Source organism: Onychomys torridus, chromosome 8 (genome assembly GCF_903995425.1).
Source record: "Onychomys torridus chromosome 8, mOncTor1.1, whole genome shotgun sequence".
Lineage (NCBI taxonomy): Eukaryota > Metazoa > Chordata > Mammalia > Rodentia > Cricetidae > Onychomys > Onychomys torridus.
Window position 1 is genome coordinate 105,625,817 of NC_050450.1, and position 14,131 is coordinate 105,639,947.

Below are 14,131 nucleotides of genomic sequence, written 5' to 3' on the forward strand. Positions count from 1 at the left end.
GTCCCCAGCCTCTCCACAGGGATTGGGCAATCCCCTCCTCCCAGCCTCGGTTCACTGCTCCCCATCTCCAGTTAAGGAATGGGGTTACCGCCTCCTCTGCTCTGGGCGTGATGTCTATTTCTGAAGCCAGAGTTCAAGCCGCTTCCGGTACCCAATGTTCCAAATGTGCCAATTGCCTATTTTTCTGTGACCGAGACATAGGCAATGACCTTTCTATTTCACAGACGAGGACATACAGGCTGAGAAAGTGTCACCAGCCTCAGGGTGTCGCCAGCTGGAGCAGGGGACTTGGCCACCACAGTGCTCCATGGAGCCCCTTCCCCCATGTGACAGGCAGGGTGACCATGAGAAGGAAGTAAAAGGGAAAACCAAGCCCCTGCCCCCACAAAAGACAACAGACGCCAGAAAGCGTGTGGGGTCCAGTGATGTGGAAGCCTGAGCGATTAGGGTCCGGCTGAGCTGAGGCAGTGGAGAGGGCAGTAACAGATGTCCCTGTGTGGCTGACCCAGCTCTCCTCAGCTCCCTCTTGCACTTGCACTGAAATTTGCATAACTTCTGGCCCAACCTAAAAGTCATTTCCTAGGGAGCCTTCCTGCATGAACTTCAAATACAAAGTCACTGGGCAGGGACGCAGGGAGGCTCAGGGAATCCAGAGCTGAGATGACAGGGGCCTTAAAAGAGGTGAACACGGAGGAAAGGCTAGGGCTCCCAGAACTGGGAACTGGCCGAGATGAACTGCTGAAGGTCTGGTCGGTGAGTGATGTGCACCGAGTCGCTTCCTAAGCACTTAGGCTGGGCTTGGCGCCAGGACATACAGGAGGGCAGTGCCTAGGATGAAAGCGGGAAGTTCAGAAATAACGCGCCAGCCAGGAGTGATGGTACAAGCCTTTAATTAACCCCAGGCTTGGGCAGATATCTCTGTGAGTTCAAGGCCAGCCTGGTCACATAGTGAATTCCAGGACAGCCAGAGCTACATACACAGTGAGACCCTGCTTTGAAATAACAAAAAAGAAAAGAAATAACGCAGCGTCCCGGAGAGCCAGCAGCTCGATGTTCTGGAACCTCCATGTGTCACTATCACGCTCTCGGGGGCGACTGGGGAGGGCAGATAACGGGTTCCTCTGCGAGGCGGGCGGGAAGGGGGCTGGCAGGAGCTGGAGGGAGCGGAGGGAGGCCTGGTGCGCGCTCACCACGCCTCTCACCTGTGTCCCCCCGCTCCGGTGCAGGAAGTGCGCGCAGATGCAGAGGAAACTGCGAGGAAGGCGGGAGTGGGTGGAGGGGAGGAGACGCTGCTTCCCACCCCCCCAGGGGGGTTCCTGTCACGTGACCCCACCGCACTCCTTCACAGCCCTGTCTGGTGGGTCCAGCGCTGCACGCACGAGGGAGCTTCTTCGGGAGCTTGGTCCCTTGCCCCTTTGTGAGCTGCCTGCTGTGCGGAGAGGACGGTGAGAGGGAAGAATTGAGGCCCAGGGCTGGACCCGGTCTATAGCTTCCTCTGGGGTGGTTTGGGGGTTCCTCCTTTTCTCACGGTTGGGGACGTAGCCACGCCTCCTATTCTGGGTCCCTTAAGACCAGAGCAGACCCAGGCTGGACAAGAAAGAACACACAGACCGGGACCCTAGCACATCCAAAGCTGGGGTGTTGCAGAAAGCAGGATTCTAGGAGCTGTCGGGGTTCAGGACGGGGTGACATCCCAAAAAGCCAATGCGCACATGGAAAAGCTTAAGGTTTGTGACAGCCAGCCTTCGCTTTGCGGGTGGTTTCTCTCTCTGTGTGTGTCTCTGTCTCTCTGTCTCTGTCTCTGTCTCTGTCTCTCTCTCTCTCTCTCTCTCTCTTTCTCTCCCTCTCTCTCGTCCTCGGGGCCCTTCTCCTCATTCGACAGGCTGGGAGACCTAGGCCTGGGTCGGAGGTGGAGTGGGACAGCCCCGGCTCCGACCGCAGCAGACTTCTTTTCACTTGTGGACATGGCAGGGCCAAGGCGAAGCTCATCACCGGGCGCCCCCCGTTCCTCCTGAAAGCAAGGACCGTACTTGTCTGCCCCCCGCGCCCCCTGGGATGTTTCGCCAGTGGTCGGTGCAGTCAGGACCGGCCCCCCGACGGCCTGACTCCCGGGCGGCAGCGGAGGAGCTGTGGGAGGAAGAAGTGGAGCGGCTGTGCGCCTCCCGGGCGCCGGTACGGATGCTGCCCTACGCCATGGCCGACAAGCGCTTCATCCGGTAGGTGCGGCCGGCTCGCAGACGCTGGGGGAGCCGCGGTGGGGGCGGGCGAGCACGCCAGAGGGTTGTACCTGTCAGGTGGATGACTCAAGGGCGCCCCCATCGCCACGGTCCTACAGGGACCTGCGAGAGCCCGAGGGGGTGAAGACCTCCTGCTGGCAGCGGTGGCGTCGCCGAGGGCAGGTGGCCCGACAGCATCTGAGGGAGGCAGCGCAGAGGCTGGCCCGCGGCTTCGGGCTCTGGGAGGAGGCGCTCTACGAGATTGGGGGTAGGATCCCATGCCAACCCTCCCTTAACACCTCCCTAGTCAGCTCCTCCATCCTTGTACACCCCTTGGATTCCTCCCATGCACACCTTGGTGAGTGACAGCCCTCCGAGGGCTATTGGACATACTGCACATGAAGTCCCAATATTGCCATGGGGTGGTCCCCACTCACATGCATCACACAGCCCTGTGATTCTCAACGTTGGCAATCTCTAAGTCAAATAGGAGGAATGTAATTGCTACAAGGAAAAATTGTATAGAAAATGGAGGGCTGGAGAGATGGCTCAGCGGTTAAGGGCACTGGCTGCTCTTCCAAAGGTCCTGAGTTCAATTCCCAGCCACCACATGAACCACTTGAAATGAGATCTGGTGCCCTCTTCTGGTCCACAGAGATACATGCAGACAGACTACTGTAAATAAATAAATAAATCTTTTTTAAAAAAAGAAAATGGAAGACAGCAGAGCACCCTGCTTTTCTCCCACAGGCCTCTACGGGACCGGCATCCAGTCCTACTTCACGTTCCTCCGCTTCTTGCTGCTGCTGAACATGCTGACGGTACTGATGACGGGCAGCTTTGTCCTGCTGCCCCTGGTCTGGCTCCACCATGCTGAGCCAGGCCCTGCCCTGAAACTGAGTGAGTGCTGGGATTGCCCTGACCCTGTGGACCTCAGCCTGGGCATGCTGCATGGGCTAGCCTTGGACTCTGCTTGATACTACCTTCTGCACAGATGCCTCCCAACACAACCTCAGACAGCCTCGATGTTAGGGTAGATGCAATGGAGTTGGAAGGTTGAGTTTCACCTGTGTCTTGGGGACCCTGTGTTGTTGATCCTCTCTTCCTACTACTCAGCAGGCCTCCAGTGCCCTGGCAGCCACCAGCCCCAGAGTGGCATTCCAAGATTCCACAACCCACTTTGGAATATTCTAACTGGCAGGGTAAGTGGGATCTCTCCTGGCTATGTGGCTATGCTCTGGGGCATCTGGGAGACTCTAGTCTGAAGGGCCCCTGCTCCTCAAGGGACATTTTGGCTTTTAGGGGAGAGTCTTACACAGACCAGCCAGGCCAGATATAGAGATTTAGGGAGATGTGCCCATGAGCCATAAAACCCAGCTTGGAGCAAAAGACAAATGAAGAAAGTGTCCAGGCCTCTAAGATAAGCACATGTGCGCCAATTCCTAGAGGCCACTGAGCCAGTATCTTAAGTCCTGGACCCAAATCTGTATGACATTGGGTGAGTCACCTAGCTTCTTTGAGTGTCTGTAAAATGGATATTTTAGGCCAGGCACAGTGGTGCATTCCTGCAAACATAGTACTCAGGAGGCTGAGGCAGGAGGGTCACAAGTTCAAGACCAGCCTGGGACACATAGGGAGGTCTTGTTCTTCCTTGCAGGACAAGCACTTAGAACAGGGCCCAGCATGCCACCTGCATTTACATGTCCTCACTGTGTCCCCAGGCCTTCAACAACACCTATCTCTTCTATGGTGCCTACCAGGCAGGGCCAGAGCACAGCTCAGCGTACAGCATCCGCCTGGCCTACCTCCTCAGCCCAATGGCTTGCCTGCTCCTCTGCTTCTGTGGGACATTGCAGCGGTGAGGGAAGACCCCAAGTCACCTACAGGCCTCCATCCTTGGCCATCCTTCATCAGTTGGCTGATAGATCCCTGTGCAATAGGCTCACCCTGGCCTGCCTCCTACACAGTGAGGCTGGTACCCAGGAACAGGGGTCCCTGCCCCAGCTTTCTGAGGCCAGAATCCCAGTCAAACCACTGCCAAGGCTGGAGAGTGGAGGAACCCCCACAGCAATCCTTCCTTCCCCCAGGATGGTAGAGGGGCTCCCACGGCAGCCACTCCTGGGCCAGGGCTATAGGGCGCCCCTCAGTGCCAAAGTCTTCTCGTCCTGGGACTTCTGCATCCGGGTGTGGGAAGCTGCTACCATCAAGAAGCATGGAATCAGCAATGAACTGAAGGTGTGTGAGAGGCAGTGTGTGTCTGTGTCACGATGAAGTGGTGTGTGAGAGGCAGTGTGTGTCTGTGTCATGATGAAGTGGTGTGTGAGGGGCAGTGTGTGTCTGTGTCATGATGAAGTGGTGTGTGAGAGGGCAGTGTGTGTCTGTGTCATGATGAAGTGGTGGGTGAGGGGCAGTGTGTGTCTGTCGTGATGAAGTGGTGGGTGAGGGGCAGTGTGTGTCTGTCGTGATGAAGTGGTGGGTGAGGGGCAGTGTCTGTCTGTCGTGATGAAGTGGTGTGTGAGGGGCAGTGTGTGTCTGTGTCACGATGAAGTGGTGTGTGAGAGGCAGTGTGTGTCTGTGTCATGATGAAGTGGTGTGTGAGGGGCAGTGTGTGTCTGTCGTGATGAAGTGGTGGGTGAGGGCAGTGTGTGAACAGGAGTGACTAGATGACAGTATGAACCAGCTGTGTATGTGAACACGCAGATGTTATAAGAATGTGTGAGCCAGGCCCAGTGGCGAGCATCTTTAATCCCAGCACCTGGGAGGTGGAGGCAGGTGGATCACTGTGAGTTTAAGGCCAGCCTGAACTACATAGCAAGCTACAGGTCAGCCAGCAATACATAGTGAGGCCCTGTCACAAAATAAATAAATATGTAAATGTGTCTAAGTATGATATGCATATCTGTGATCCCAGCATTTAGGAGGCTGAGGCAGGAGGATTGCCATGAGTTTGTGACTAGTCTGGGGTACAATTTCATAAGTGCCAGGCCAGCTAAGATTATGAGACAAGGTCCTGTCTCAACAAGTGGTTGGCAGGATGGCTCTTAAGGTAAAAGGTCTTGTGACTTGAAGTTTATCTCTGGGTCCCACCTGCATTCATATGTCTTCACTGTGAGAGAAAAGACACGGTTCCCACGTTCTGCTCCGACCTCCACATGTGCACCGTGGCATACACACACACACACACACACACACACACACACACACACACACACACAGAGTGTAAAAATAAAATTAAAAGCGTGGGGGGCGGCTAGAGAGATGGCTCAGTGGTTAAGAGCACTGACTGCTCTTCCAAAGGTCCTGAGTTCAATTCCCAGCAACCACATGGTGGCTCACAACCATCTGTAATGAGATCTGGTGCCCTCTTCTGGCCTAAAGGCATACATGCGGCCAGAACACTATGTACATAATAAATAAATAAATCTTTTTTTTAAATAATTTTTTTTTTTTGTATGTGGAGCTGAGGATCGAACCCAGGGCCTTGCACTTGCTAGGCAAGCACTCTACCACTGAGCTAAATCCCCAACCCCTAAATAAATCTTTTTTTAAAAAAACTACAAACGGTAGGGGTGTGTGTGTGTGTGTGTGTGTGTGTGTGTGTGTGTGTGTGCAGCTGAGCGAGGGAGTGGCTATGATTAGCTGTGGCTAGTGACTGGGTGAGGGTGGGTGGGTGTGGAGTACTTCAGGACTCCTCCCCTCCTGCCCTCAGGTGGAGCTGGAAGAGGCCCGCCGCCTGGAGCTGGCTCTGCAGCAGACCCGGGCGCAGAAGGCCTGCCGCCTGCTCACCTACGTGCGTACCAACGTCCTCATTGGACTCCTAGTGGCTGGAGCCATCAGCGCCATCTTCTGGGCCACCAAGTACTCACAGGACAACAAGGAGGTGAGGGATGGTGTATGTCTTTTTCTTTTCTTTTTTTAAAGATCTATTTATTTATTATGTTGTGGTTTGTTTTTGTTTTTTTTTTCCCCGAGACAGGGTTTCTCTGTGTAGCTTTGCGCCTTTCCTAGAACTCACTTGGTAGCCCAGGCTGGCCTCAAACTCACAGAGATCCTCTTGACTCTGCCTCCCGAGTGCTGGGATTAAAGGCATGCATCACCGCCACCCGGCTATTTATTGTGTTTTTTAATTAATTATTTTGTGTGCATTGGTGTTTGGCCTGTATGTGTGTCTGTGTGAGGGTGTCAGATCCCCTGGAACTGGAGTTATAGACAGTTGTGAGCTGCTATGTGGGTGCTGAGAATTGAACTCTGGTCCTCTGGAAGAGCAGCCATGCTCTTAACTGCTGAGCCATCTCTCCAGCCCCCCATGTATTCCTTTCTTTATGGATTGTTTACTTGTTTTTTTGGTGTGAACTGTGGGAAGAGATAGGTGGCCCCACTTTGCAGCCGAGAAGACCGAGGCTCAGGCCAGGGCCCCTCGAGTGAGCTGCATCCTTGGAACCTTGACTCCCTCCTCCACCCCACAGGAGTCCCTTTTTCTGGTCCTGCAATACCTGCCCCCTGGAGTCATTGCCCTGGTCAACTTCCTGGGTCCCCAACTGTTCACAGTCCTGATCCAGCTGGAGAACTACCCTCCCAGCACTGAGGTCAACCTCACCCTGATCTGGTGAGTATGGGGGGATATCATCGTGGTCCCCAAGAGTCCTGAACCGGGAGACTCTCATGTTCACCAGTACACCAAAGTAGAGGTGGGCAGTGCTTTTAGAACATTCAGCCTCGGGCCCCAAATCTGAGGGGTAGGGGTGCTGTTTGGCCTCGGGGAGTTAAGAGCCAGCTGTGAACACTTACAAAGTCTGGCGATTGGAGACACAGCTCCTGTGAACCGTGAGGGAGGGCTGGACACCTTGCCTTGAGGACCTCACTCACTGCTGAAGTATCCTGGCCAAGGTCACTCTCGTCCCCTCATCCTGCCACTTGGTCCTGATTCCACCACGAGCCCCACTCTGAGGGTTCCTCACGAAACCTCTGCATGCCTCGCCAGCTTCAGTCGCTTCTCTGTCCTCACCTCAGAGTCCTGCCTTCTTCTCCTCAGCTTCCCTCACAATCAATTCTGATTTGCTTTGACACATACATGAGAAACAACTCAAACTGTGCCAGGCATAGTGGCATAGTCCTAACACTTGAGAGGCAGAGGCAGGGGGATCACAAGCTCAAAGCTAGCCTGGACGACACAGGAAGAAGCTGTCAAAACCACCAAAGTCAAGGGCTGGCAAGATGGCTCAGTGTGGAAAAGCACATGCCATGCAGCCTGACAACCTGTGCTTGGATCCCTGAAACACATGTAAAAAGCCAGATGTGGTGGCACACATCTGTAACCAGTTACAACACACCTGTGTAAAGACGGAGGAGAGACAAGAGCATCACCTAGAAGCTCTCATATACAATGCAGCCTTAGAAAAGAAAGTCAGGCATGGTGGTGCATCCTCTACTCCCAGCACTTGGGGCAGACACTGCCTGCCCCACCGCCCTCTACCTCCCAGTACTGGCATTAAAAGCATGTACCACTAGCACCACTATACCAGGCTTACCTTGTTTTTGGTTTTGGTTTTTTAAGAAAGAAAAACAAAGGTACGCCAAAGGGTAAAAGCTTCCAGCCACCCCTGCCTCTTAGCCTCTGTTGAACTGGAGACCAACCCTAGGTCCCCAGCTATTCTAGCCACACAGACATTGTAATTGTCCAGGTTATAGGCATATGATGGTTTCAGGCCATCAGACCAATGTGGTCCTGACATATTTAGAAACTACACTTGGCATGTGTTACTGAAGCGTAAGATATGAGCAGTGAGCCCAGGAGGTAACAAGTGGGGCTGGGATGTACCTTAGCATGGAGTGTATGCTTAGCATGAACCTGAGTTCAGATCCCAGCATCCACATAAAAGCTGGGTGTGGTAGCACGTGCTTGTAACACCCCACATCCCACCCCAGTGGGGTGGGGGAGATGGGTAGATCCCAGGAGCTCATTGGCCAGTCTAACTTGAAACACTGAGCTTTGGGTTCAGTGAACCACCCTGTCTCAAAATAAATTTTTAAAAGTAGAGGCTGGATATAATGGCCGAGCAGTTAAGACCAGGTCCAGCTCTCCCAGAGGACTCCAATCACATTCTCAGCAGCCACATTGGGCCGCTCACAGCTGCCTGTAACCCTGATTCCAAGGAGATCCAGTGCCTCTGGCCTTCACTGGCAAATCTATTCATATGCACATACCCACATAGAGACACAGAACACAGAATTTTTTAAAAAATAGCACTTGAGAGTTAGAGACAGGCAGATCTCTATGAGATTGAGGCAAACTTGGTCCACAGAACAAGTCCCAGGCCAGCCTGGGCTACATAGTGAGACCCTGTCTCAAAAAAATAAAAATTTAAAAATGTAAGTAGAGCGCAATAGAGGAGATACCCAAAGTCAACCTCTGGGCTCCACACGCACTTGTGCAGGTGAGTGTACCCAACACACACACACACACACACACACACACACACACACACACACACACACACAGAAGGTGACCAGGCATGGTGGTGCACACCTTTAACACCAGCCTTTAGCAGCAGAGGCAGACAGATCTCTGTAAGTTTGAGGCTAGCCTGGCCTACATAGTAAGTTCTGGGCCAGCCAGGGCTACGCAGTAAATAAAGGAGGAGGAAGGTGTCTCCTCAACTGAGACTCTGAAGACACAGGAAGGCGCAGACTTTCTCTTGCAGGACTCGTCCAAATAAACCGTAGAACTGGCAGCAGGGAGGATAGCTGGCCCCGGGCGGTATTTCCCAAACTGGTTTAGAGACAGGACCCATTCCCCATGCACTATGTGGAGTCAGGCTTGAGGGATGCATTTTGAAAACCACTGGAGCGAGAGGAAGCAGGCTAGAAGGAGGCAGGTCTCAGACACCAGCCGCTCTGTAGCCTGGATAGAGCCCTGACCCCCCTCTGATGCAGCCCCTGCCCTCAGGTGCGTGGTGCTGAAGCTGGCCAGCCTGGGGATGTTCTCCTTCTCGCTGGGTCAGACCGTGCTGTGCGTAGGCAGAAACAAGAGCAGCTGCGAGGCTTACGGCTACAACGCCTGCGAATACCAGGTGGTAACCCATCCTTCCCCACAAAGCCCCGCCTCAAACTCCAGAGCCCGGGCCTTTCAGTCCCGGTCCTTTCTACTTTTGTGAGTAGCGGGAGGCGGAGCTGCTATACCATGGCATGCCCCCAGGGGGCGCCCCGCACCACACCCCAGATGTCCTGCGATAGCTCTTCTGGTTTAGGAGCCCTCTGCTCTAGTTCTGCCCCCCCCCCCCCCCCCCCCGAGGTTATGTCTGACTGCAAGCAAGGTTCTGAGACCCACCCCAGCCACCAACCCACCTCCAAACCCGGCAAGCAGTAGGTGAGACAAGAGTCTGGAGGAACCTGGGGATAGTGATGGGTCCCCTTCCTCTGTACCCCAGTGCTGGGAGAACTCGGTGGGTGAAGAGTTATATAAACTAATCATCTTCAACTTCCTGCTCACTGTGGCCTTCGCCTTCCTGGTCAGCCTGCCTCGGAGGTGAGCTACAGGGGGACACCCCAGGGGATGGCTGGAGGCCACTGCCAAGCGCAAGCCAGGTCTGTCCCCATGAGTAAGGGTGTGATGGCCCATAGGGAAGACCCATGTGGCTCTGCCTGGAGTGTACCCAGACCCCCCCCCCATCACCTCAGGCTGTTAGTGGAGCGCTTCTCAGGCTGGTTCTGGACTTGGCTGGACCGGGAGGAGTTCCTGGTGCCAAAGAATGTGCTGGACATTGTGGCCGCGCAGACTGTCACCTGGATGGGCCTCTTCTACTGTCCCCTGCTGCCGCTCCTCAACAGTGCCTTTCTCTTCCTCACCTTCTACATCAAGAAGGTGGGGCTCTTGGGACAGGCATCCGAGCACTGCATCCTCATTCTGCCCTTCCTCCCCTGGACCTCAGACTCCATGGTCCACAAAACACCCTGGTAAGTCCTGCTATCTCGACCACCTCCAGTACACCCTCCTGAGGAACTCCAGAGCGTCCCCAAGGCTTTTCCGAGCCTCCAGCTCCACCTTCTTCTTCCAACTGGTGCTGCTCCTGGGCTTGCTCTTGGCTGCAGTACCTCTGGCCTACGTGATCACCAGGTGATGGGGGTTGGCAGCTGGGAGGCTGGTCCAGCAACTCCTACCCGAGACCCTGACAACGCTGTCTGTTCCCGTCTCTGCAGCACCCACTCCTCCTGGGACTGCGGCCTCTTCACCAACTACTCAGCCCCCTGGCAGGTGGTGCCAGAGCTGATGACCCTCCAGCTGCCCCTTTCTGGCCAGCGCACCCTCCATTACCTCAGCTCCCATGCCTTCAGCTTCCCGCTCCTCGTTCTGCTCAGGTGCCTCTGGACAGCAGGGACCGTGGGAGAAACCCAGTTTCTTGGTTTTGTCTTTTCCTTCCCAGGGGTGGTGTACACCGGAGCATCCCCAGACAGTGTCCTGGGGTGTAGGACCCAGGGAAACTGACTCGAAGAGAGGTGACCTGAGGGCATGCTCTAGGCCCTCGGGGCCCCTAGGATGCCACTGAGGAATGCATGGCCGCCGCATGGCCGCCGAGGAAGCAGCCTTCCCATGCTGAAGCGTTTGGAGGGAGGGACTGTGAGAAGAAGGGAGTTTTTAGATAAGACAGTGCGCACAGAACTGTGAGATTGAGACGGGAGATCTGGTGTGGCGGTGCACACCTATAATCCCAGCACTCGGGAGGCTGAGGCAGGAGGATGGCTATGAATTTGAAGCCACCCTGCTTACAGAGTGAGCTCCAGGGCAACCTGGCCTACAAGGCAAGACCCTGTCTCAAAGATAAAGACTGAGGAAGTCAGGCAGCGACCGTTGTGGCCTGGGAGGTGACTGACCTAGAATCCTATCTGCCTTAAGCCTCGTCCTGACCGTGTGCGTCTCCCAGTCCCGGGCGAATGCCAGAGCCATCCAAGGGCTGCGGAAGCAGCTGGTGTGGGTGAGTGGCTCCATTTCGGCCCAACCCTTTAGGAGTGTGTAGCTAGATGAAGAATCTGGCTGAGAAGAGTTAGGGGTTTTTTCTCTCCTGCCTAGTGTACCCGGAGGTTAGGGAGGAACCCTTGGTTCCCGCCACTGGCAGGCTACTTTGGTAGAGGCGTGGGCTTGGGTTGAAGCAAAGCTTCAGGGGGTGGGCGTGGTCTGGGTCCGGGCCGGGACTGTTAGGGGCGGGGCCGTGGTGCTGTCTGGTCCTAAATTGGGCCCCACCCCCCACCCCCGCTTCGAGGTGGAGAACCCGCCCTGGCGGGGCCAAGGCCTCAGATTACGTTGTGGGCGTGCCTTCCGGCTGCAGCTTGCTTCAAGCTACTAACATCTGGTCTCTTGTTTTCCCTGCAGCTGGTCCAGGACAAGTGGCATCTGGTGGACGACCTGTCGCAGCTGCTGCGGGAGCTGAGCCCGGAACCCGAGTCCCCTCACTCTCGAGCTTCGCGTCCGCGGTCCTTCTGCCCTGGATTCCCGTGTCCAGGCTCACCCGGCCCCAGGACACCCCTGAAAGGACCCTCCACCAGGCTGAGCTCCTCGAGCTCCGGTGCCTCGGTTCCCGTCTCCAAATTTCACTTCCCCAGCCGCACAGAGCTGTAGCACCGACCCGACCCCTCCCCACACACCCACACCCTACCCCGGGCTTTGCGGCAGCTTCCTCTGGCGCCTCCACTCCCAGCCCTTCCGCCTCCTTACCTTTGATCCCTGGTCCCAGGAACCACTGACTACAGCTGGCTCCGGGGCCTTATCCTCAGGTCAGCAGGAAGAACATGAGAATTTCTACCTCTATTTTATTTTATCTAATCCCTTCATATGTTTTATTGAGTGTTTTGTAGTGTACATAATGGTATGTATATTAAGTCATGGATATATTATAAATACACATTTTTTTGAAGCATTCAAATTTCTTAGGAAAGGGTTGCTTTCCGGAATGTTTGTATACCTACCTCTCTCCATGATGCTGCAAGCCCTGGTCTCTGCAGACTGAGGGCTTTTCTCTGCCACCCCCCTCCCACATTGTACCACCTGCTTAACCCTCTCCCACCTGTGCACAAAGGTGAAGCCATGCTCAGCAAGTGGCAAGGCTGGGGCTTGAACTAGATATAGGGGCTCCAAGACACACTAAACCAGGGTGGGGCCCTGAGGTCACTCCTGATCCTGAGAGTGGCTTGCTTAAGTTCAGTGACTTCTGGGTCTCTTGGGGAAAGCAGGTCAGGGTCCATGGCCACACCTCTGCAGAACATTGTTCTCTTAGCCTTCCTGTGAGCTGACAGTGAGTCTGAGGCGTGACAGTGCACACACCCCGCCAGACTCAGTGGCAGGTGCGGGCCTGCACTTAGAGACCTTGGGGAGTGCTGTGGGAGGCAACCCTGGAAGGTAGCATGCGCATGGGGGATACAATGGCAGGGCAGGGTGCAGCCTGGGTTTCCTCTTCTCGCCCCATCTCTTGCTGCAATGGCTTTGAAACCACAGCTTGGAGGGAAATCTCCATAAAGTGCAGATGCTAATGGATCCTTCTGGCTTTGAGGTGACTGGTCTGGATGTAGCCATAGTCAGGCATGGGGGTCAGCATCTTATTTGGGTTTTTGTTTTTGTTTTATCTTTGAGACAGTTTTTCTGTTGTGGCCCTCACTGCCCTGGAACTCTCTGTAGACCAGGCTGCCCTGGAACTCATCGAGATCTAGAGATCCTCCTGCCTCTGCCTCCCCAAGTACTGGCATTAAAGGCATGCGCCAGACTCTGTGGGGACATTTTAAAGTACCCAGGTAAGGCAGCTAGAGTGCAGAACTGCTAGCAGAGAGGCAGAGGGAACCCCAGGGGGTGTCTTTTATTCTCTTGAAACAGGAAATGTAGCCAAGGTAGCCTGATCCTCCTGCCTCCAAGCACTAGGGTGACAGGCATGGGCCATCCACCCAGCTGAGAAGCCTGTAGCTCCTGCCTGGACTTCTGCCCTGGAGACTGGAGTCTTCTCAGGTGCACTGAAGACTTGGCCCGTTCAGACGTCCTGTGACTGACCTTGCCTAGCTTGCCTGGCCCTCACAGGGCCTCCTCCCATCTGTAACCAAACACCAATGAAGTGCCTCTAAACGCCAGGGTCTAGGTGGTATGTACAGGCCTACACTTTGAGACACGTGGAGAATGTACTGTAGGTGGTGGAAGGTGGCCTCCCCATTCCAGGGTCCACAAAGACAGGGCAGGAGAGAGGTGCATGGCCCTGTGTCTGGAGCATCAAGACCTGGATGGGCACAGGCAGGCTCTGGTGATCAATGGGAAGGAGGTCACAAACTGTCCAGGTAAACATAACACATTAATTAACAGCTCTGTAGCCCAGGCTGGCCTCGAACTCACAGGCTAGCCTTCTGCCTCCGCCTCCCGAGTGCTGGGATTAAAGGCATGTGCACCACCGTCCAGCAATTAACAGCTTTTTGAGCAGCAGCCGCAGCAAACTCTGCTGGAAACAGATTCTTGTCCCACTCTCTAAATCACGAGCTCTAAGGCCCAGCAGCAGTGGAGTCTTTGGGCTTACTTGTTCATTTGTGGTTCTTTGTTTATTTGTTGCCCCCCCCCCCCCCAGACAAGGTTTCTCTGTGTAACTCTGACTGTCCTGGAACTCACTGTGTAGATCAGGCTGGCCTCGAACTTAGAGCTCCACCTGCCTCTGCCTCCCCAGTGCTGGAATTAAAGGTGTGTAGCACCACCACCTGGCTATTTGTTGTTTTTTCAGCCCGGTTCATAGTTCACACCTATAACACTTGAGAAGCTGAGGCAGGATTATGAGGTTGAGGTCAGCATAGACTACACAGCAAGACCCTGTCTCAAAGACAAAACTAGTCCAGCATGGTAGCACATGCCTGTAATCCCAGCACTCAAGAGGCAGAGGCAGAAGGATAGCCTTAAGTTTGAG

General features: G+C 54.7%; 1 protein-coding gene across 1 annotated transcript; it reads left to right on the forward strand.

Annotated features, from left to right (window-relative positions):
- Window positions 1-1,363: 1,363 nt before the first annotated feature.
- On the forward strand, window positions 1,364-12,085 carry Tmc8 (transmembrane channel like 8). The gene is made up of 16 exons (XM_036196805.1): window positions 1,364-1,727; window positions 1,972-2,216; window positions 2,336-2,484; window positions 2,967-3,116; window positions 3,333-3,418; window positions 3,938-4,074; window positions 4,304-4,451; window positions 5,926-6,096; window positions 6,683-6,822; window positions 9,163-9,286; window positions 9,644-9,741; window positions 9,894-10,077; window positions 10,199-10,329; window positions 10,413-10,571; window positions 11,107-11,185; window positions 11,581-12,085. The coding sequence occupies exons 1-16, from the start codon at window positions 1,713-1,715 to the stop codon at window positions 11,824-11,826; spliced, it is 2,262 nt and encodes a 753-aa protein (XP_036052698.1). The 5' UTR covers window positions 1,364-1,712; the 3' UTR covers window positions 11,827-12,085.
- Window positions 12,086-14,131: the final 2,046 nt, after the last annotated feature.